The sequence below is a fragment of the Harpia harpyja genome, chromosome 19 (assembly GCF_026419915.1).
Source record: "Harpia harpyja isolate bHarHar1 chromosome 19, bHarHar1 primary haplotype, whole genome shotgun sequence".
Lineage (NCBI taxonomy): Eukaryota > Metazoa > Chordata > Aves > Accipitriformes > Accipitridae > Harpia > Harpia harpyja.
The window spans coordinates 17,525,561-17,548,202 of record NC_068958.1 but is presented as its reverse complement, the minus strand read 5'-3'; the positions used below and the strand labels follow the sequence as shown (position 1 = coordinate 17,548,202).

At 43.5% G+C, this 22,642-nt stretch overlaps 2 protein-coding genes across 9 annotated transcripts in view; both read left to right on the top strand.

Annotated features, from left to right (window-relative positions):
- Positions 1–1,498: 1,498 nt before the first annotated feature.
- Positions 1,499–14,042, top strand: LRIF1 (ligand dependent nuclear receptor interacting factor 1). Of its 8 annotated transcripts, none has more exons than XM_052814174.1 (5): positions 1,553–1,617; positions 3,900–3,938; positions 7,965–9,480; positions 11,069–11,347; positions 12,784–14,042. In XM_052814174.1, exons 1-5 carry the CDS (start codon positions 1,553–1,555, stop codon positions 13,249–13,251), a joined length of 2,367 nt encoding a protein of 788 aa, XP_052670134.1. In that variant the 3' UTR covers positions 13,252–14,042. The 8 variants fall into 8 exon arrangements, with proteins under 8 accessions (XP_052670135.1, XP_052670134.1, XP_052670142.1 ...); XM_052814179.1 differs by lacking the exons at positions 1,553–1,617; positions 3,900–3,938 and adding exons at positions 1,731–1,797; positions 5,700–5,775; XM_052814181.1 differs by lacking the exon at positions 1,553–1,617 and adding an exon at positions 5,700–5,775 and having other exon boundaries at positions 3,896–3,938; positions 7,973–9,480.
- Positions 1,593–22,642, top strand: part of CEPT1 (choline/ethanolamine phosphotransferase 1) — a 69,958-nt gene continuing 48,908 nt past the window's right edge. The window contains exon 1 of the mRNA XM_052814200.1: positions 1,593–1,617. The gene's annotated coding sequence lies outside the window, so the exon portion shown is untranslated. The remainder of the gene's footprint in view (positions 1,618–22,642) is intronic.

Genomic DNA, 22,642 nt, shown 5'->3' with positions numbered 1-22,642 from the left:
TACTGGGGGCCACCCACCTGGAAAGTAGCCTGGCAAAAAAGGACTTGAGGGTCCTAGTGAGCACCAGGTTGACCGTGAACCAGCAACGTGCCCTTGCTGCACAGAAGGTGAGTGGTATCCTGGGCTGCATTAGGTAAAGTATTGCCAGCAGGTTGAAGGAGGTGATCCTTTCCCTCAGCTCAGCACTGGTGAGGCCACACCTGGAGTGCTGGGTCCAGTTCTGGGCTCCCCGCTACAAGAGAGACACACCGGAGAAAGTTGAACTAACAGCCATGAAGATGATGAAGGAACTGAAGCATCTCTCATATGAGGAAAGACTGAGAGAGCTGAGGCTGTTTAGTCTGGAGAACAGAAAGCTCAGGGGAATCTTATTAATGTATGTAAATACCTTAAGGGAGGGTGCAATAAGGACAGTGCCAGGCTCTTGTCAGCGGTGTCCAGTGCCGGGACAAGAGGCAACGGGCACAGACTGAAACACAGGAAGTTCCCTCTGAACACAAGGGAACACTTCTTCACTGTGAAAGTGATGGAGCACTGGCACAGGTTGCCCAAGGAGGTTGTGGAGTCTCTGTCCTCGAGATATTAAAAAAAAAAGTCTGGACATGGTCCTGGGAAACAGGCTGTAGGTGGCCCTGCTTGAGCAGGGGGGTTGGACCTGATGACCTCCAGAGGTTCCTTCCCACCTCAGCCATTCTGCAATTCTGTGTTTGTGCAACTTGACAGCAGAAAATGGCAATGGTCTCACTCGCTGGCTTTGGTCAGAAGAGTCGCACTGGGAGCAACAGCAATCTGGACAGCGTGCCTGTGCATTGCAGGGCTCCGAGGAAGGGGACATGTGTTGAAGACGGGTCCCAGGAGGCGATATCCAGTCCTGGCTGCTGGGGCTGAAAAGTGCCTTGGCCAAACGTGTGAGGATGGGTGTGGTGGCTGGGGCCCCTGTGGGCACGAGGAGGGGGTCTCTGTGGGGAAGGGCCCGGAGCAGTGTCGCCTCCTGCCTGGGCTGGGCCCCAGCGCTGGGGCCGTCCCTGGCGTGGCCTGGCGGCTCAGCACCACCCACCGCCGGGCCCAACAGGGTGACGGTGGGGGGAGGCCAGGCCCGGGCTGCCCCCTCCCCCCATGGGGGCCATCGCTGGCGACGAGACCGGCCATTTCCAGCCTCGAAACCGGCCATTTCCAGCTCAAACCCGGGCGAGCAGGAAGCAGTCCCTCACTGCCTCCAATTACTTCCGGCACCCGCCGGAAGCTTCGCCGCCACTCACTCGCTGCGCCATTTGCGGCCGCCCGGCGGCGCCGCGCTCCACTTCCTCCCTCTCCCGGAAGTAGCCGGGGCGGAAGTGGCCGCCGATTGGTGGCGGAGGGCTACGGGCGGCGGGGCCGCGCGGCGGAGAGGCTGGGGGGGAGGCGGAGCCAGCGGAAGTGACACGCCGCCCGCGCCCCGCCCTACCCCCCCCCCCAGCCCGCCGCCGCTGTTGTCCGCCGCCGGTCGGTGCCACGCTCGCGCCCCCCGCGGCGGGGGCCGCCCAGTCCCTCTCCTCTCTCCCGCCGCCGCGCCATGTCCAGCCGCCCGCTGGGGGCCCCGCGGAGCCGAGAGGAGCGGCCGGGCAGCGCCACGCAGTTGTGAGTACCGGGCCCCGGGCGGAGCGGAGCGGAGCGGCGCGGGCCGGCGCTCGCCCCCTCCCGGCGTCGGGCCGAGGTAGGCGGGCAGCGCCTCCGCGGACGGGCCGCCGCCCCGGCGCCGCTGTTCTCCCGGACAGCTCGGGAGCGCCCGGCACGGCCGAGCAGGGAGAGACCCGCCAGGTACGGTCCCGCCGTCCTCCCTCCCGCCCTCGGCGGGGCCCCGCCGGTGCGCCTTGGGGCCCAGCGGGGTGCGAAGCGGCGGCGTGGGAGGGGCCGGGCTCTGGCATCCGCCCGCTTCCCGCAGCGGGGAGGCGGCGAGGTGTCGCGGGTGTTGGGGCGTTGGCTGGGGGCAGCGTCGCCTTTCCCGGCGGCGAAGGGCGGGAGGCCGAAGAGGAGGACGGGGGCGTTGGGGCGGCTGGGCGGGGGAAGTGGGCGGAGGGTGTTCCTCGCGCCACCGCGCCGGCATCCCTCCCGGCTCTTCACGCCTCCGCCCTGGCACGCGGCGCGCTCGCCCGGCTCTCTTGGCACGACGTCGCTCGCTCCTTCGTTGTCAGGGGTTTGCGTTTGCGTGAGGCTGGTGAAGTCCCGGTGCGATTAGGTTTGTGCCGGAGGCAGCCCGGAAGTTGGGAAGAGGAAGCGGGATGTGAGATACAGGGATTTTAACTTTTTACGGTAGTAGAACGCCTTTAAACCAATCTCTTAATTCAACTGCAACATAAACACACAACCGTAGACCCGATGTGAGCTGGATGATGCTGATTCTAATCATGCCGAGGAAATTTTCTAGGCTGCCCAAGACTCCATGTTTACATTCCTGCTTTAAACTGGCAGGAGCTCAGCAGGGGCCGACTGCTTGAGTCGTGGTTTGGCTCCCAATGCGTTTTGTTTGTCTCTCTGGAATTGTGCAATCGCTGCATCTGTTCGGTGAAGAGTTTTGGGTTAGCTCGTTAGAGCCACGGCGTTGCTGCGGCCGTGGGAAGTAGCTTTGGCGCTGTTGATGTTCTGTGCAATTCTGCCAAAGGTTTTATGGCTGAAGGAGGACCTGGTCATTGTTTGGTAGAGCTGTGGTTTATAATAAAGCACAGAGGCTGTTTCCCGGCAGTTAGCGCATCCTAGAATAATTATCCGTACTCCAAGGAGTATTCCCCAGTGGGCAAAGGAGTTTCCATACAAAATTATTGTCAAACAGAAAATGTTTCTTCTGCCATTGTTGAAACCTTCTGGGTTACGATAAAACCCCAAGCCGTTAGGAATGGCTTAGACCTAAATTCTGGACAGGGTTTCTAGCTTCGTCTACAGATTCAACATAGATTTCCAGATTTCCTTCAGGTAATAATAACAAAACATATAACAAAATAATAACAAAAAATATTTTATTACAATATTCAGCTAATATCTGGATGGGATAAGGCTGTTTAAAGTAAATATAGACTACAGTCAATTAATTTTGATTAGTCCCTAGGGGTATGCTTCCAATTTATAATAAATGTTACGTTGCTGCTTCCTGGATTCAGCTTAACCCATTAAAATAAATTAAGTTGGTTCTCTGAAGTTTGTAGTGGCTTGTAGTCCCTGTTTGATTTATTCATATTCATAGAAGATGAAAGTTGTCTCTGAAGTAATAGCTGGGAGTAAAGGCAGGCTAAAAAGTAGCTTGCTTCTACCAAAAGGGAACGTTTCTTCTGACAACTCTGAAGTGTTAAGTGAAGTTTAAGCCAGTCCTTCTGTCTTTTTTATCTCCACTGATATATTTTGTAGATGGCATCATCATGATTTCTGTTGCAGTAATGTGTTGGGATGCCCTGGTGGTTGGAATGGATTTGGCGAATGGTTTTATTTACTGAAAATATTCTGAGGGTATTTTTGTTAATGCAAAAATTAGAGACAGGAGATGAATTTTTAAATACTCAGTATTTTGTTCTTTGAGCCTGCTGCTTTGTAAGAGTGATAAGCAATATGGGATGAGAACTTTAGACAATAAGATTGGTGTGCCTGATCATATAAGTGAAGAAAACAGGAATTCTGTTTCAACTGAGGGAAATGTAGGCTATTCTTTTTATTTTTCTAGCTTGATAGAAATAAATTCTGTTTCTTTCTGTTATCTCTGCTTTCATAGCTTGCTTAGTGCCATTTCCATTGTTAACTAGGAAGCTTTCAATATTGCCATGCAGACTATTTACCTAAAGAAATAATGACCTCTTTCTGTCAAGAAAAATGTCATCTAGTTGACAGTTCCCTCTGTGAATGTCACAGTTTTGTTGTGTTTTTTTTTTTAAAGAAAGCTGGCTACCTGAATTTGAATGTTTCTGTGATGTCATTAGGTAAGATTTCTATCAGTCCACCACTTTTTTTTTTTTTTTTTCTTCCATGAGTTTATTTTGCTCAAGTTCTGTTCAGGGATCTGCCTTATATTCAGGCCTTGGGCCATGCTAAAAGCATCATAACAATAGAAGTACTTCTAAGTGTTAATATATGAGATTTGAGGAGGTTTATATTTGTGGGGGAGGGAAGTGAAGGAGGATGAAGAGCAGAAAGAAAACTCTACTTCAGTAGTTATGGGAAAAAATCCCCAAGTACAACTTGGCATGATTTACAGAATTTCTGTTACTATTTTTTAGGAAAAGAAGTTAGTCTGTTCTTAAACTAAATTAGTCTGACAGTCTTAATGGGGGATACTGATGGAAGGATTTTTTCACTCTACTTAAGGGATTCTTAAAACATATTCTTCAAAGAAACAGTGGCCTTGCAGAGTGAAATAAAATAGCTTCTAGCTCTCCTCTTCATCACTCAATAATGTATGAAAAAGCTGAAAATGCTTTATTTTATTTCAGTAACATGAAATGTCAGTCCTTGTTATTTCTTTGTATCACCTGGAAAAGTCTTTAGTGATGTGAGATATATATGGTGAAGCATCTTCAACTTACAATGTGAAGTGAAATAGCAAAAGCATCTAAAAATTTTGACAATGACATCTCTACTTGGAGTACTGTGTCCAGCTCTGGAGCCCTCAGCACAGGAAAGACATGGTTCTGTTGGAGTGGGTCCAGAGGAGGGCCACAAAAATGATCAGAGGACTAGAACACCTCTCCTATGAGGACAGACTGGGAGAGTTGGGGTTGTTCAGCCTGGAGAAGAGAATGCTCCGGGGACACCTTACTGCAGCCTTTCAGTACTTGAACGGGGCTTATAAGAAAGATGGGGACAGACTTTTTAGCAGGGCCTGTAGTGATAGGACAAGGGGTAATGGTTTTAAACTAAGACAGGGTAGGTTCAGACTAGATACAAGGGAAGAATTTTTTTACAATGCGGGTGTTGAAACACTGAAACAGGTTGCCCAGAGCAGTGGTCGATGCCCCATCCCTGGAAATATTCAAGGTCAGGTTGGACGGGGCTCTGAGCAACCTGATGTAGTTGAAGATGTCCCTGCTCATGGCAGGGGGGTTGGACTAGATGAGTTTTAAAGGTTCCTTCCAACCCAAACTAGTCTATGATTCTGTGATCTTTCCTTCTTCTTTCATAGGTTTTTGAGTAAATATGTGTGAATACAACTTCTCAATATCATCTGAACACTTCCTTTCCTTTTTTCTTGTCTATCTATTTAGCTTTTTGTAATTCTGCAATCCTGTAAGTACCTGCTATTTGTTTCAAGTGAAAGAATGTTATTTTCCAGGAAACTGTAATTTTGCGGTTTCTTGCTCTTTTTGCATAAAGTGTGAAGATAAAAAGCTGCGGTTGTCTTCTGTAATCATGAAAAGCAGAATGATCTGGAGTTCAGACAAACTGGATTTTTTAAAGGAGATTTCTTCCTTAGCCTTCTTAAAAGATCCTGTTTGTAGCACAGTGTCAAAACATTTTTTTTTAAGTCCATTGAAAGGGAGGTGAACAGTGACTCAAGGCAGAAACAAGAAAAATGGAGGTGAGCACCGGAAACCAGCATTGCTGCTGAAGGAAATATGCAAATGCATCCTCTATCTCATCTCATCTCATCTCTCTCTTTCTCTCCCCATTTTTCTTGGTTCCTCTCTCTGATCTGCTCCCCCTTATCTTGCCCAAAAGTTAGAGGTATCCCCTTGCTTTGACAGGTGGAGGACCGTGCCTCTTTGGAGGTTTCTTCTGCCCTTTGATGCCTTTTTGCAGTGCTAGTTAGTTTGAGTGGAGGTAAGTGCCTGCTTGCTCTGTAAAAGCTGTAGTGGTTCAGCAGTTCCATGTCTGTGGAACTTGCTGAAAATTTTCTTCTGTATCTGCCTTCAAAGCATGTAACAGATACAGATATAAAAAGCTGTCCAGGAGCTCAGTGCTGGTCTTCCTAATTCTGCATTATCAGTAGTGCTAGGAGATTTAAAGTGACTCCAAAAGTGAGTCTTTTCTGCTTTAATTAAGTTTAAACATACAAATATTTCTAGTTGCTCTTTGTTTAAGCAAAAATATTTCTGTAAGATCATTACCCTTCAGTGCTAGTCCTTCTCAACTACCATTTCTGATTCCAAAACATCCATCTCCATTTTACGACTAAAACCTTTGACGGCAGCTTCCACTAGGAACCATGTGGCATATTGCCCATGTTTTCATTTTCAGTACGTTATTTTTAAAACAAAAATGTTGCAAACCTTCTTGCCCACTGCACTGATAAATGATGTAAATGTCTGCTTTTTCACACAGTATGCCGTAGAAATGAGGCATTGTACCAAAATGTTGGACGTGGGAGTTAATTCTAAGGTTGCAGCAAGGAAAGCTCTGCGCGTCTAAAGCCTTTATGTTTTAGACAGACAATAGCATGGTTATTTATGTCGACCACCAAGGGGAATGTGACCCCTCAGACTAGCAGGAACTCTCCAGCTCTGTGAGTGAAGAGCATCCTTGTGACTTCTCACTTGATGGGAAAAGGCAATGTCTTGACTGACTTCCTGAGCAGATACAACGGTGGGACGCATGAATGATATCTCTAGTCACTGTTCCAAGCTGAGTTGGAAGCCCAAACTGTAACACTTCACTGCCAGAAAAAATGCCAGTGTTTCAAAACCACTTGACAGTAAACAGAACACAATACTGATGTCATCTGGATTGGGACTGGGAAATAATCTCACGTCCATGTTCTCAATGCATTTATTGATGTAGAAAGTCAATGGGACAGAGCTAGAACGCTCTTGGTGACTGAAAGTGGAGTTGGCAGCTTTGCCTTTTAATCATTCTGGATCTGATGTCAAGACCATGAAACCTACTTCCAGTTCATTTGGTCTCTTCTTTACTAGTGAGGGAAACTCTGTTTTGATCATGTATGTCTCAACAGGCCATGTTGCTTCTGCAGTGCTTTGGGCATTAGATTGTTCTTCTGAAAGTCCAAGAGTTCTTTGGGGAAGATGCCTGCATTTGGGCAAACTCACTTGAAGTGGGAAGGATTCTCTGTCTTGCAGTGGACTTGAAAAATCTTGGCATTTGAAGCAGTCACAACTAACTTTTGGTTTGACAAGGTTCTGTCTGTTTGCTGTTTTCAGTTCCTATCTTCACCTGCAAAAAATATGTATTTACTCTGCAGATTTCACTGGTGCTGTTTCTGTGTATTCCTCCTTGTTTTTGAAGCCTTTTCCTTCGTAGACTTAGACTTCTGTTCTCATAAATGTATGTACCTTGATAGCATTTGAGTTGGGGTTTTTTTCATCTCTTTGAAGATGACCGCCTTTGTAGTCTATATCTGCCTAAAGAATGAGCGGGCAGGTGAGATGCAAGCATATGAGTTGGTCACCCTACATCCTATTCCACAAAGTAAATGTGTTCTGCATCTTAATTTCTTTTTTGTATGTATGTGTCTGAAGTAAGTTCTGCTTCCATCTTGCCATGCAACTAATCTGCCTGTATTTTCCTGAAGCTTTCCTGAAATTCATGCTTCATAGCACTAAGTAGGGATATTAATAGTAACAGGGAGATGGGAAAGCAAAAAAATATGGCTTCTCTGTGAAATCTGGAGATAATGTTTTTCTTTTTCAGAATGAAAGGCCCTGTAAGTAGAAGAGGAGGATAATGTAAGGTGTTTTCTTGGGTCTTTTAACTTATTTTTATCTGAAAAGGATGCCATTTCTTGCTACTCTGTGATGTAAAAGTTGGACATTATTTTCAGATAGGCTGTGGTATTCTGAAATGCTAACCCAAAATGTACACTGAGTAGATCAGTATGATTTTTGCCAGTGAAGCTCCTGAAGATTAGATCTAGCATTTTTCAGTAGTTAATCTGCTTCTAAGGTGTAGCAGTGCTGGGTATACAATTCACTGATGCACATTAATTAAAATATCTATGCTGTGTTCACTTATGCTATCTTTCGTTTTTCTTTTTCTTTTATCTTTTCTTTGTTAAGCATTGCAGGCTGTATGTACCGAGTAGTTCAGACGACGGGACCAGATGGAAAAAACCTTCTGAAATTACTTCCAATTTCTAAATCTTCTGGAAGCTTTGTGCCAATAGTTCAGTCTTCAGCCATGCCAAATAATTCTAAAGCGAATATTTCTAGTCCAGTCCATCTTACTTTTAAGACACAGCTTGCCAATACTACTGCACCTTCATCTGTTAAGATACCTGTTTTTCAGTCTCCTAATCCTGGAAAGATTATTCTTACAAGGACATTAGACAATCAGGAAAGTGTTAGGGCAGGTTCTGAAAGAGAAAGCTTAATTCCAAAATCAGCTGCTAACATCCAGAGCAGTTGTGTTTCAGTTGATAGACTGTCTTTGCAGAACATTGCTGTAACAAGTTCATCTAACCAGAGTAACACTGCATACATGTTGGTAAACACAAAAAGTCTTCCAGTTACTGTGAAGTCTCCAGTACTGCCCTCTGGCCACCACCTCCAGATACCAGCTGATGCAGAAGTGAAATCTGTCCCAGCTTCTTTTTTACCACCTGCAATACAGCAAAAAATACTTGCAGCTGCAGCAACAAATGTGTCTGGAGGAGCTGACAGTACAAAAATGCCAACTGTTATATATGTGTCACCAGTGAACACAGTGAAAACAGTACTTCCCAAGCGTTTGCAAGCCATTTGCCCAAAACCTGCCACAGAAGTTTCAAAAACATTAATAATGACAGCTACACAAAAGGGAAATAGTTCTTCTCCTGAGACAGTAACATCTGATGGTCAGCAGTGTCAGCAAACGCCAATGAAATGGATTGTGCAAGAAAGTCCACAGTCATCAGCGCCTTGCCTTATTCCTGTAAAGTCATCTAATAATATGGCTTCCAAGATCTTGAAAACTTTGTCAGACATGAAGAATGTAGAAGCTAACTCTGCAAATATTTTACCACTCTGTTCTAGTGGTCCTGGTGGAAGCCAAACAAAAATCACACCTATTAAAGATAATGCTCTGGTCATGTACAATGGGAAAGTCTATTTGTTGACCAAAAGAGGCTCTGATGTTCTGTCAGCCCAAGCTGACAAACAAGCATCTTCTTCTTCTGATGCTTCACTTAAAAAGCAGACATCCAAGCTAATTGATTCTACTGCAGTCAATAAAATAACCAATAAAGTAGTGAATCTTGTATTGTCAAAAAGCAAAGGAATGGTGCTGTCTCAGAAAGATCCAAAACCATGTACAAACTCAAAAATTTCTTCACCAGCTGGCTTAAGAAATGATTTAAAATCTGCACCTGCAGCTCTGGTGACACCAAGTGCTAATCAGCAGGATTCCACTGTAAACCAGAGAAAGAGTTTGCCCTTCACCGAGAGCATTTCAAGTGGAGTGACCCCTATTACAGCAGTAGGGACACAGGAAAATGTATGCCAAAATGGCAAAGAAAAGATTGATTCCCCCAAAGCAGCAAGTGCTGTTTTACCTCAGTCTAAGCAAGAGTGTGCTTTCAGTGAAGACTGGCAAAAGGTAACTCTCTCCAATAAACATGCCCATCTCCATCTCTGCTAAACTGTTATATGGTCCTGGTTCTATTTGACTAAAATGGCTATTAATAAGTTTACAGATTTTTTGTAACTAGGTATCCTGTCACTGGAAATGCTGGTCTAAAGTGTGGTTGTAATCAATAAATGATCTTTTTTTTTTCCAATAAGATTGCACTATGCAAGTGAGAAAATGCATAAAGAAAAGAAAGGGGCAGGCAAAAGATGACTTTTTATTTCCTCACAAGATAAATTGTTGGTAACAACTGAAACTATAGGAAAGTTGTTCATTGTTTGAGCTCTGACAGCTATCTGCTTTCTAATGTTGTTGATGCCACATTCTCACAGCACAGCCACTGACTGTGTTGTAGGTGTGATGTAAGGTAGAAACATTTGCAGCTACACAAGAGGAAAACAAGGTAGAAGAGCAGGGTTTGTCATCCAGAGACAAACTGGTGTTGCACTAAGTCAGCTTCAGTCTCCACTAGCTCAGACAGCCAAAGGCAGGAGCTGCGTTTCCTTCCTTTCATGCCATGATGGGGAGGGATCCACCTCCTTTGACTTATGGTTTCATGTCAGGCAGAAGAAACTCTTGAGACCTTTAATGGCATTTCCTCTTCAGGCTGGACCTACATATTCTTTTAAGATCATAACGTCAAAAATATGTAAAAAAGTCTTCAGCCTCAAATCCCATGAACTCTACCCATGAAGGATTGTAGGTCAAGTTTTCAGTTGCTCAAGAGGCCAGAATGAATGTGCCTCCAGATAAAAAAAAAAATCATTCTGAAGCTAGTTTATACTTGCTTGTGTTGATGAGGCAGATGAGAAATGTCAGCTAAGCACGTTTGCACAAATTTTAGACATCTAATCATTACAACAGACTGTAGGCCCTCTTTTTTGATTGTTCCTCACCTGAAAAAACGGTTAAAATGGACTTTTTTTTTCTTCAGTTCTGTGTGATGCTGAGTGTTAGCATTCTCATTTGCTTTAACCTCTGTGAAAAATAGCGTTATCAAATGTTTGCTGCTTTTAGTCTGTAAATTTGCAAGCCCATGGATTGCCAGACATACTGATGTGAGATTGAACTTGAAGAATCAGAAACAGTTCATGTTACAATGCAGTTGGATACAAGAGATGGCTAATAGTTCTTTATTAGTATTATCAGCCACAATGCAAATATGAAATGCATTCAGTAGTCTGAAAGTGACATTGTAAAGACACTGTCTGATCTTCTGTCATCTTCCTTCGTTACGTTACTTTAAAGTTTTAGAACAGGTGATTCCCTTGTTTCTTTTACTTCTGTGGTTCACTAGTTGGACTGTGCATTTTCTGGATGTTCCACAATGTACTTGGGTTTTAAATAGCCAACAAGAAAGTTAGATCTATGATAATATGTATATAATTTCTCAAAATTTACTTACCTGTGTTAAATGTAACTCTTGGAGAATGGCAGACAAAACAAATGTTCACCTGTCTTTCTAGTAACTAGATTTTAGTTTATATGTATGGAGAGAGAAAGAGAGAGAGAGTGAGAGAGTGTGATTGATGGCTCTCTCACTGTTTCTATATTTCAGATCCAGTGTGAAAAGATGGATTCACCGGGAAAGGTTATTAAAATCAAACACCAAGAGAAGCCACATTGGAAACAATACTTGGAATTAAGGAAAAAATTTGGTCTCTCTAAGGAGGAGAGAGTGTACCTTAAAAGAATACCATTAAGGACCCCCTATGAGAAACCAGAAGAAAGGGTTTGTTCCAGTAACAGCTTGAAAAGGAAAAATGATTCTTGCAGTTCTTCATCGTTAGATGTGGAAATAACAAATCAACGTCAGGAATGTGTTAAAGAAGAAAAGGTATCTTGAAATTTTTCAGTGCTAAAACGTGTACTGCAACACATTCAGAAAGCAGCATATGTATAGTCAATACAGAGCTGCGTGTTTATTTGGACCCTCCCACCTCTGGATTCACCAGAGCAAGTCAGTAATTGTTATGGTCCCTGTGAGAATTGTTCCTACAACTTGTTTGTGTACCACAACAGAGTTGTGTGATTTCAGTACGACTTGAGTACCATCTAAGAGTTTTTATCCTCTTTTCTGGGTTCCACTGGAGGAAATTTGAAGAACAAATGCTCTGAAGAAGACTGGACCCTCTAGTGGTGGCTGAACAGTCAAAGGGATAGTCTTCATTGGAATAGAAACCATACCTCTGTATCCTGATTTATATTTAGCCTTATGCAACAATTATGTTTATCCAGTAGTGCAATGGATATAAGCAGAATAATAGAAGAATAATTTTTTGTGAGGCTTTACCCTTGAGTTTGAAATCAGTCAAGTGCCATTATTTCAAGGCACTTCAGTCACTCACATGACTAGGTGTGGCTGACTTCCAAAGAAGGGTGCCCACTTAGTCATGTGTGGTTTTATTAAAAGAAATTTACCTGTGTACCTCTCTAATCTTTAGAGTTACAGATGTCTTTATAAACTTAGTCCTTTGTCATTGGCTAGGAACTTGTTTGGGTGCTTCTGGAAATGTTCCCTCGACGTAAGGATTTCCATCTTAATGCATTAAAATTATTTTATCCATCCAAAGTAGTTCTGTGCAGCCATAGTGTTCTAAATTTTCTTTTGTATGATTCTACTCTACCCAGTCAAAGGCTTTCTCAGGTTTTAATAATTCTGTGTTAAGAGCCCTGCTTTGAGCAGATCTACTGGGTGTTCTAAATTTTCTTTTGTATGATTCTACTCTACCCAGTCAAAGGCTTTCTCAGGTTTTAATAATTCTGTGTTAAGGGCCCTGCTTTGAGCAGATCTACTGGGTGCTCTTAGTAAAGTACATTAACATTTAAATAACGAAACAGCTGAGAGGAATGCACTCTTGTAATGGACATTATTGCTAATGTTTGAGCTTTTTAGAAATGTAAGCATGAATTCTTCTTCTACCTTTTGAATTTTCCCATCAAGCTAGATAGAAAGTTTTTGTCTTACATTACAGTTAAAGAACTCAAGCAGCCACAGGAGGTGATAGGTATGCAGAGGAAAGGCAGAAGTGCACTGTTGACTAAAGAAGGAATTTAGTGTTCTGGAATTGTTAACTGGGAATCTTTGTTAGAAAAATATTGAATACGGAAGTATGTTTGCTCAAATTGCTAAAAGAAACATCTTCCATATAGTAATTCTAAGAAGCTTGCAACAAATAACTTGTAATTTGCGCTTAGTGAACTATGATGTTACAATGTAGAATGATGCTCAATTTAACAGAAGTATATTTTGTATGTTTCTTGACTGTACAGATAATTGTGGATTTGGAAGAGGATTTGACTAAGAAAAGAAAAATAAAATCCTCACCACTGTCAGACAGTGGAAAGAGAAGGAAAACTTCAGTCAAATCAACCACAAGTCCAAGTTCAGAAAATACCAGCTCAAGTGTCAGTGTACTTAACAGAAGTGTTTCACCCCCACCAGTCTTACCGCAGCAAAGTATTTCCACAGACTTTGTTACATCGTCTCTAGGGAGGGACTCTGAGCAAGACCCATACTCTCAATATACTGACATTACAGACTTAAGTATTCCAGTTTTAGTGTCTTGTGAAGGTGATACTTCAGTTCTTGAAGGTTCTTTCCGAGATGATGCTTTCCCTTTGACTCCCCCAGACTTGGATGAAACAATACGGGATGAAAAAATAAAACGACTTAAACAGCTCTTAAGAGAACGGGAAGCGGCACTTGAAGAGATGCGTAGAAAAATGCAGCAAAGCTGAAATACTGAAGCTGGTGATCTGGACCATGTTCATCTTCATTTCAGTGACTTCAAGAAGAAATTCCTTGTTTAAACAAACGTGAATATTTCTGGTAGATGGAAGATCTTAATGAGGTTTACAGTATGTGTGTATTTAGAAGAGTATTGGTTTCTTGTTAAATACCAGAAATAAAAGACTTGGACCATCAAACTCTGCTTCTGGGACATTATATGTATCAAAGAATGCAGATAGGCATTTTTATTAGTCTGTTCTTTATATTTTGAATTGAGGGGTTTCTGTATTAGTCCTAGCAAATAAACTTTCCCACTTTGGAATTCCATGGCCTAGCTCTTAGAAACTGAATGTAAATTGCAAACCCCAACTGGAGATATTTTTTTGTTTTCCTAATGTGCATGACAACTTTTGTGAATTCCTGAGAACTGTCAATTGTCATAAAAGGTCAATGGTCAGTGTTTAATAAATGCTATTTAAGTGATCTTGGCGTTAGACTTTAGGCAGTAATAATGCAGATATTTATACAAAACCTCTTACAGGTGTGAAGACAGAAGCAGTAGAAACCCCTGCTGACAGTTATCTAGTTATGTGTCTCTTACTGTTATTATTGTAAGCCTTTATAAGGCCTTTTGCCAGCTGTGCAATGTTGAAGTTCGGTTGTGAGGTTATTTTTTGCGGGGGGAGGTGCATTTTTTTTTTAAACAGAATTATGTTGAATAATAACTTATTGAAGCAAAAAAGGCATATTTCTTTATCCAGGGGTGATATCTTCAATAATTCTTGATGAGTATCTTTTACATTAATTTGCTCAGTCTTTATTTGAACGTGTGTCTTGCTACCTTAATTTGATGGTACCTTAGTTCTGCCTTGTAGGAGAGAATGTGCACTCAGACTGTCTTTACCATCATAATTTTTATAGATCTTTGTAGTATATTTTCCTAGCATATTCTGTCATGTGTTGTATGGGCGCCTTTCACTACCGTCTGTTGTCCATGTCATTGAATCTTGTAAGGCCCTTCTGCAGTTCTTCAGTCCTTATTGTTACAGCCATGAATAACTTTTGCCAACAGAATTTGTCATTGTTCTTTTTCTTGTCCATTTATGGTTATATTCAACATCACTGATCCCTGTAGAACTCCATTGCTGATTTCTGTTCATGGGAGGCTGTTTGCAACTATTCTTATTTTCTGTATTTTAATCAAATTATCATCAGTAAGGTTTTTCTCTATTATCACATGGATGCCTAGTGTATGTATAGAGTTTTGGTGAAGGATGTTGCTTTGGAGATAGATCTTTGGAGAGCCTAGTAGACTGTATCAGCCCTGTGTTCATAATTAATATGCATCTTGATAGTGTGAAAATCTCAAGTGGATTAGAGAGACAGGCTTTTTCTTCCAAGGGAGGAAAAAGATGGTCCCTGCTCTGAATAGCTTGAGATAGACCAAATGTAGGAGAAGATGATACACCAAACACGCAATGGTGGGTGAAGAAGAAAGTTTATAATGGACCTAAACTCTTTAATGATTGAGATTGCTGTATAAGAGGCAAGTGCCTGTGATAGAGCAGGCAAGTAAGGATGATATTATCATGGGCATCCATGGGTTCACTGTGTGTGGAGTGAGTGTTTTGGGGCAGAAATCCCATAATTTAGCACAGGACAACAGACACCTAATGAAGGGCTGATGCACAGTGGAGAGAATGATGTGCATGAATTGGGCCTCATGACCTACGTTATCATGCAGCCCAAGTATTGCAGAGCTAGGAGCACATGCAAGACAGCTGAGTGCCTGAGGAAAGGACTGTTCATTGGACCAGTGACCTTCATCCTGTAGCCTGACAGGCCAAGTTGCTCATGGAGCAGGTGTGCACAGATGTTGTGTGTCCTTTATTGGTAAATGTGCAAAGCAAAGAGGCTAATTTATGGAAGATGATTTTTTTGAGCAGCCAATGATGTCAGTGAAGAGGATGTCTGCAGTCTCATCTATGGTTGTTCCAGAAAGCATGGAAGAAGTGTAAGTTTAGCCAAGCCTGCCTGTCAAATATAAGCAGTAGTGAGAAGGCAATCTTTTTGTGTGAAAAGTGGGAATATTCCCCACATGTATGTGGGTGTGACGGGTTGACCTTGGCCATCTATCAAGCACCTACCCAGCTGCTCACTCCTTCCCCTCTCCTGCAGGATGGGGAGAAAATAGAAGACAGGCAAGACTTGTGGATTGAGATAAAGACAGTTTAACAGGTTAAGCAAAAGCTGCATGCAGGCAAAGCAAAATAAGGAATCTAATCACCATGTCCTATCAGCAGGCAGATGTTTAGCCATTTCCTGGGTCTCAGTGTGTATAGTGTTTACTTGAGAAGACAAATGCTGCAACCATAAACGTCCCTGCATCATCCTCCTTTTGTTAAGCTTTTATTTGCTGAGAATGACATCATATGGTATGGAATATCACTTTGATCAGTTTGGGGCAACTGTCCTGGCTATGTCCATTCCCAACTTGTCCATCCCCAGCCTGCTTGCTGGGAGAGATGCAGAGAGAAAAAGAGAAAGCCTTGATGTTGTGCAAGCACTGTTCAGCAATAGCCAAAACACTGGTGTGTTATCAACACTGTCTCCCTCACAAATCCAAAACAGCATCACATGGGCTGCTATGAAGAAAATTAGCTCCATTCCAGTCAGGATATGTCCCAATATGACGGGACAGCAATCAGAAAGGGGATGAAAGCAGCCTTGTGTCTTGTATCTAGTGCTGCAGTCACCTGTTGTGATACTTTTCCAACAGATGTCACTCACCTATCCTGTCTTCTGACAGAAGTCTTTCCTCTATTTTCCAACAATCTCCAAAGAAATTAATGAAGCCGAGTTCACTTACCCTCTCCTTTTGCTGGGAGGATTCCAGATTTGACATTCTGAGACACACCACCTTCTTTCTTCCAGAACTTCTTTTACCCTAGCAAAGTGGTCCATTAGCCTGAGTTTTCTCTAGAGGCAATGATAAGATACTGAAAATTTGGAGAAGAATCCTCACTGCAAGGTTTTGAAGAAATGTGATGAGTAGGATTTGGTGGAAAAAAGGGAATGGGCTATTTCCTTGCGATCTAGTAATGGAAGACACTTGGTGCAATTCAGAAAGACAAAGCCAAGCCATCTATGGAAGGAAAAGAGATGCCTTTCTTGGAACAACATCAACGCAAAGTTGAAAGGATCACAGAGCCAAGAGAGGCCCCTTGGTGTGCTGATGTGGGGAGGCTGCGCCAACGGCAGGAGCAAAGGGACTTCCAACAGCCAAGGACCTTGTGGGTTGTTGGAACTGCTCCTCATCCAGACACATCATCTGTAGCACAGATTCTGTTTTTCTGCACTGTTCGTCCTTGAACTCCTATGATCTGTTAAGAGTTTGTCTGTGACAGAAAAACTAGAGTCCTGGGAACGCTGGCTGTGGCCCCAGGAGTGGAAGTTACTGGCAGCCATCCCTATGTGCAGCCTTGGCTGGCAGAAGGCATTGCAGTTACACACCATGCTTGCTGTGTTAAGTACATAGCAATATGAAAACCATGGATTTAGGCTATGAATTAAAACTATTACTTTCAAGCAAATATTCAGGAAGAATCAGTGTAAGGTCTTTTAGGAACTTCTGGATCCAAAGAGGAAAAGTGGCAGTGAGTGCTGGACAAAACAGTCTGGGAAGCAAAGTGATACTGGGCCAGTTGCTAACATCAGCCTAACCTGGTGACTGGGAGTATCTGGCCAGAACTATCCATGTGCAAAGATGTTACTTTTCAGCTAGAGGACAACCCACCACAGCACCAGCATTTCTGTATGCGAACATGAATCTTCACAGAGGTCTGTCCCAGCCATTTATAGAATCGTAGAATCATTTAGTTTGGAAAAAACCCTTAAGATCATTGAGTTCAACCGTAAAGTTAACACTGCTGAGTCCACCACTAAACCATGTCCCTAAGGACCATGTCTACATGTCTTTTAAATACCTCCAGGGATGGTGTCTCAACCATATGTAGCCTGAGAGGCCACCTGGAAGCTAGGTACCCTAGAGCGCATCAGGTCGTTTCTTCCTGGCAAGCCAGCAGTCAGCTGCTGGGGTGGAGATGTGCAGAAATACTAGAAAATTAGTTAATCTGCAGATACTTGTTACCAGGGATGTGCAGGTTCAGCTGTGAAACTGTTTTGGACAGTGTGGAACCGACCCTGGACTTCCTACAGCGTGTGATCTGAGTGAACAAATTGTGACAGATTTCTAGTGGCACGCTTTGCAGTGGGAGCATATACCAAGGCTGAATTTGGCAGAGCCCTAGCTGTCCTCCTCTTGTGGATCTGGGAGGCGTAGAGCAGTGCAGTCCGAAGATGGCTTCTGGCAAATGGAGAGGGAGATGGCTCTGCTTTCAAAAGCAAGACATAAAAGCATAAGTAGTCAGTGCTGGATTAGTCTGAAGATTGATCCAGCTCATCATTGTCTCTCCAGCAGAGATCAACATGGGGAAGGAAATTGGAGTGGAGACCAATAGTGGATGCCTAGAAAAGAGTACAAAGAGATAATGATCACAAAAATGACCACAAAAATGATCAGAGGGCTGGAACACCTCTCCTATGAGGACAGACTGAGAGAGTTGGGGTTGTTCAGCCTGGAGAAGAGAATGCTCCAGGGACACCTTACTGCGGCCTTTCAGTACTTTAAGGGGGCTTATAAGAAAGATGGGGACAGACTTTTTAGCAGGGCCTGTAGCGATAGGACAAGGGGTAATGGTTTTAAACTAAGAGAGGGTAGGTTCAGACTAGATATAAGGGAAGAATTTTTTTACAATGTGGGTGTTGAAACACTGAAACAGGTTGCCCAGAGCAGTGGTCGATGCCCCATCCCTGGAACCATTCAAGGTCAGGTTGGATGGGGCTCTGAGCAACCTGATCTAGTTGAAGATGTCCCTGCTCATGGCAGGGGGGTTGGACTAGATGAGCTTTAAAGGGCCTTTCCAACCCAAACTAGTCTATGATAATGTGATTCTATGATGCTATGATTCTATGATCATATGCAAGACTTCACTGGTACTTCTCATTTTCCAGCTCTTAAACAGACGTGGTATCTTTATGTTTAATACCCCTTGATTTTTTTTTTCTTTGCATGTTATATTTTTCTGTTAACTTTTTGAAGTGAGTTTAACCAGGCCTCACGTCACTATGTCCAAGCAAAAAATGATTTTGTAAACTTTTTTCATCTTCAGTCTTTCTTTTCCTAGACTGGGAAATTCTGTGTAGGTGTCCTCTGAACAGAAACTATCCCAAACGTTTGACCATTTTTGTTACCCTTCTCCATAGCTTTCTGGATCCACCATAATCTTTTTCAGATGGATGGACCAGAACTGGTATACTGATGAAAATGTCATTGCATCATGGAGTTACAGTGGCATTTTGATGGTTTTTGTTTTGCTCTCTATACCTCCCTAATAATTTCTTATATTCCAGGGCTCTTTACTATTGAGCTGTGTCCTGGTTTCAGCTGGGATAGAGTTAACTGTCTTCCTAGTAGCTGGTACGGTGCTATGTTTTGAGTTCAGTATGTGAAGAATGTTGATAACACTGATGTTTTCAGTTGTTCCTAAGTAGTGTTTAGACTAAAGTCAAGGATTTTTCAGCTTCTCATGCCCAGCCAGCGAGAAAGCTGGAGGGGCACAAGAAGTTGGCACAGGACACAGCCAGGGCACCTGACCCAAACTGGCCAACGGGGTATTCCATACCATGTGATGTCACATCTAGTATAGGAACTGGGGGGGTAGTGGGGGTGGGGAATCGCTGCTCAGGGACTAGCCGGGTGTCGATCGGTGGGTGGTGAGCAATTGCACTGTGCATCATTTGTACATTCCAATCCTTTCATTACTACTGTTGTCATTTTATTAGTGTTATCATTATCATTATTAGTTTCTTCTTTTCTGTTCTATTAAACCGTTCTTATCTCAACCCACGGGTTTTGCTTCTTTTCCCGATTTTCTCCCCCATCCCACTGGGTGGGGGGGGAGTGAGTGAGCGGCTGTGTGGTGTTTAGTTGCTGGCTGGGGTTAAACCACGACAAGCTGATATTTTTGTGGACTGATCTACTAAATTTGCTGTTCTCTTTGAAGATAACAGCTCATTCAGAGCTCATTATTGTGTATGGAAGCACAAGGGTTTTCATTCATGTACACTGAATTTCATAATTTGTTTTATTGCTCAGTTGTTTGGTGTTACGAGAACCTTCTGAAGCATTTTTCAATGTTCTTGAGAGCTGTGCCACTGGCAGACTTTGACATCTTGCTCTTCACCCACTTTTCTAAATAACTTGTGAATATTGAAGAGTACAAGCTCCAACAGGAGTATCTGGGACTTCTTGCTTTCATTGAGAAACTGACTGTTGAGTCAGCCTTTGTTTCTTCTCTTTAAACCAGCTATTCATACAGCTGAGGACAGTCCCTCTTTTGCAATAGTGGCCTGGTTTCTGGAGAACTATGGTGAAGGAGGTCCAGGTAGATGATTGACCATCGATCCCTGTTTACAGGGACACCAATTCCTTTCGTAAGCGCTACTGGATTTGTGAGGTAGGTCTTGTCTTAACTGAACCTGCAGAGACTTTTCTTTGGTTGTAGAGAATTGTAATAGAACAGAGAAGACCAGTCTGGAGAGAGAATGAACAGCCATGGGAGCAGCAGAAGAAACAAGCGGCAGGAGGAATGTCAGAATGGCAGCATTCGATGGCACTGGGATTAGCAGGTCATCAAGATCCCAGCTATTTGTAGCTACTGAGGACCTCCAGGTCAGGAAACTAATGTCAGTCTAAAAAAAGGCAACAGATTAAAATGAAAACTCAGGCCTTTAAGAGATGATGGTGGGAAGACAGAGTAGGAGTCACAAGACACCTAGATAAGAAGGGGAAGGATAGTAAGTAAATCCAGATGGTTCACACAAGTGAGGAAGGATGGACAGACAAAAAGATCAATCTGTCAGCTCCTAAAGGGCATGAAAAGGTACTTTCAAAGCCAATAAGTAGTTGCCAAAACCAGAACCACCCAGGAGATGTGAGGAGAATGTGGAAGCTGGTGTCATCCTCCATGTCGCAGCAAGCAACGCTGTCCAGACCACGTGGACACCTACCTTGGTACCTGCCTGTGGTTATGAGAGGGATAGAGGGTTTTAATTTAAAACAGTAAGATCTCCCATTGAAATTCACTACATTGTTGTTGCAATGTCACAAAGTTTTTCTACACAGTCTAGCATTGCTATTCCATCATTCCATTTTTATTATTTCTACTTATTTTATTGGTATGGACAAGAAAGTGCTGCTCTTACAGCTCCAGAGACATCCCTGGGAACATTTCAGAAAGTTGGTGTTGTATTTGCCACTCTCCTGTCCTCTAGTACTAAAGCAGTTCTCAGTGAGAACTTATTTCAGCTGTTTCATCTTTTTTTCCTTCAGGGTTCTTGTTTGAACATGAGAGTATAATCCCATTCATTCATAAACTCATTACTGTTCATCAGTTTGTTTTGAAACGTCTCACCAACATCTCGATTTCAGACAGATCTGTCAGTTCCCTGTGATGAAAGGATGCGAACCTTTCTGGGCTCTTCTGTGGTGGTCATGGATACCAATATCTTAATTTTTTTCTGATAGACTTTTCTTTGAGGACTCATTCTATAACTTGATCTCAAAAACCTGGCAGACTTCCTCCTGATGTTTGAAAACTCATTTGTTGTCCCTTAAGTTACCTGCTTATTTGGATGCAAGTTCAATTTATCCAAGGCTTTTTTTTCCTACATCTAACGGCTGCATTAACCCAGTTCAGCCATGCTGGCTGTCCCCCTCCTTCCCGAAGTCTAGCTGGCACGCATTTGCTCTCTAACAGTCTCCAGTGACTTGCATACATTTTGCCCTTTGGGCTAATCCCTTTAATTCTCTCTCTTTTTTTTTTTTTTTAAATTGATGATGGCCTGACTTGCTAATAATTTTTCTGTAAATAATAATAAAAAACCCCGAAACCATAATGACTGTGTTTCAGTGCATAAAGGATGAGTCAGCTGGAACAGTCTCCTTCTGTAACACTACAAGCACCTATCTAGTTCCTGCCCCATCTTCTCGGAAGATGATGCTCAGTCCTTGCCACGTTCTCTGTTGGCTTTTTTCTTTGCAGCTTTACTGCATCTTTCTTCCACATTCTTCTCTACCACCAAAGTTGCTGCCCGCCCCAAGTTGGCAGCCTCCCATTTCGCTTTGGGTGGAAATATATGATATTTTTGTACTCCACCTCTCCCACCTGATGAGTGGTGTTTAAGCTTAACGCAATCTGACAGCCCTGAGCTGTCCAGGTGGTGGGGCGAGGATTCACCAAGAATTTGAGTGGCTGCTGGATGTTGCCATTCTAACAGGCTTTTCTCCTTTTTTAATAGATGTCTTATATTAGCATTCCTGTCAGTTTTAGCAAGAGGGCTGCGACTCCTTGGCATGCCTCATCTCCAGTGCTGCTGACAGATGCCTCCATCCTCGCTGTCCTTGCAGCACTCTGTGGGTCTCATTTCAGGAGTAATGCTATAAAGCCACCTTGCACACCAAGCAGATGAGAAAGTCAGCCCTCTTTTTAGTTACGGTCTCACAAGAAGACACTGGTGTCATTTAGGTCACAGTTTCTCTAGCCCAAGCCTGTAGGTTTACTGCAGTCAGCCAGGAGTAGAGGAAGAACAAGTTTACAGGAACTGGCAAGGACAACAAGTACAAATGCAGCCACTCCTTAACGAGAAAATGGTGGTGAACTCAATGGGAATTGACTGGAACATCTCACCTTGTCAGGGAGCAGCAGGAGTGGGGCTACTCCCCAAGGAAGGATGAGTTCAGGGTCACTTGGGCACAGGCAGTGCCTTCACCAACCAGGGAGCTGGGCCAGGTAGGCAGAGCAGGGTGGTGATAAGAGGGTCCATGGACAGCCCCAGGCAAGGTGAGATGATGAACGAGGTTCTGGGTCTGTCCAAGGTGTTCAGTCAGGAGCAGCAGGAGATGGGACTAGAGACAGGACTGAGTGCACATTTGAGGTCTATGGAGGAGAGGAGGTTGGAGGAAAGTTACCTACTATCTAGGTCTGAGGTCTGTCCACAAAATAAAGCCAGGAGCAGAACTGAAGGCATGTCTACCTACAGCATAGCTCAGGCCAGGACTGGGTGCTCAAGCCTGAGCCATGGGCAAAGAGTGTGTGAGGAGGTCCCAGGTGAGGCTGGTCAGGACAATTAAGGTACTTAATGCCCTCAGGGGCCTGTAAGTCCTATAGCAGTGAGGGAAGCAGGTCTTCAGGTTGGCTACTTGAGTCTTCAGACTTTCCTCAGCCAGCACAGTCTGGCAGTGCCCAACTTCCTGCAGGGGGACTGGCTGTCAGAAGT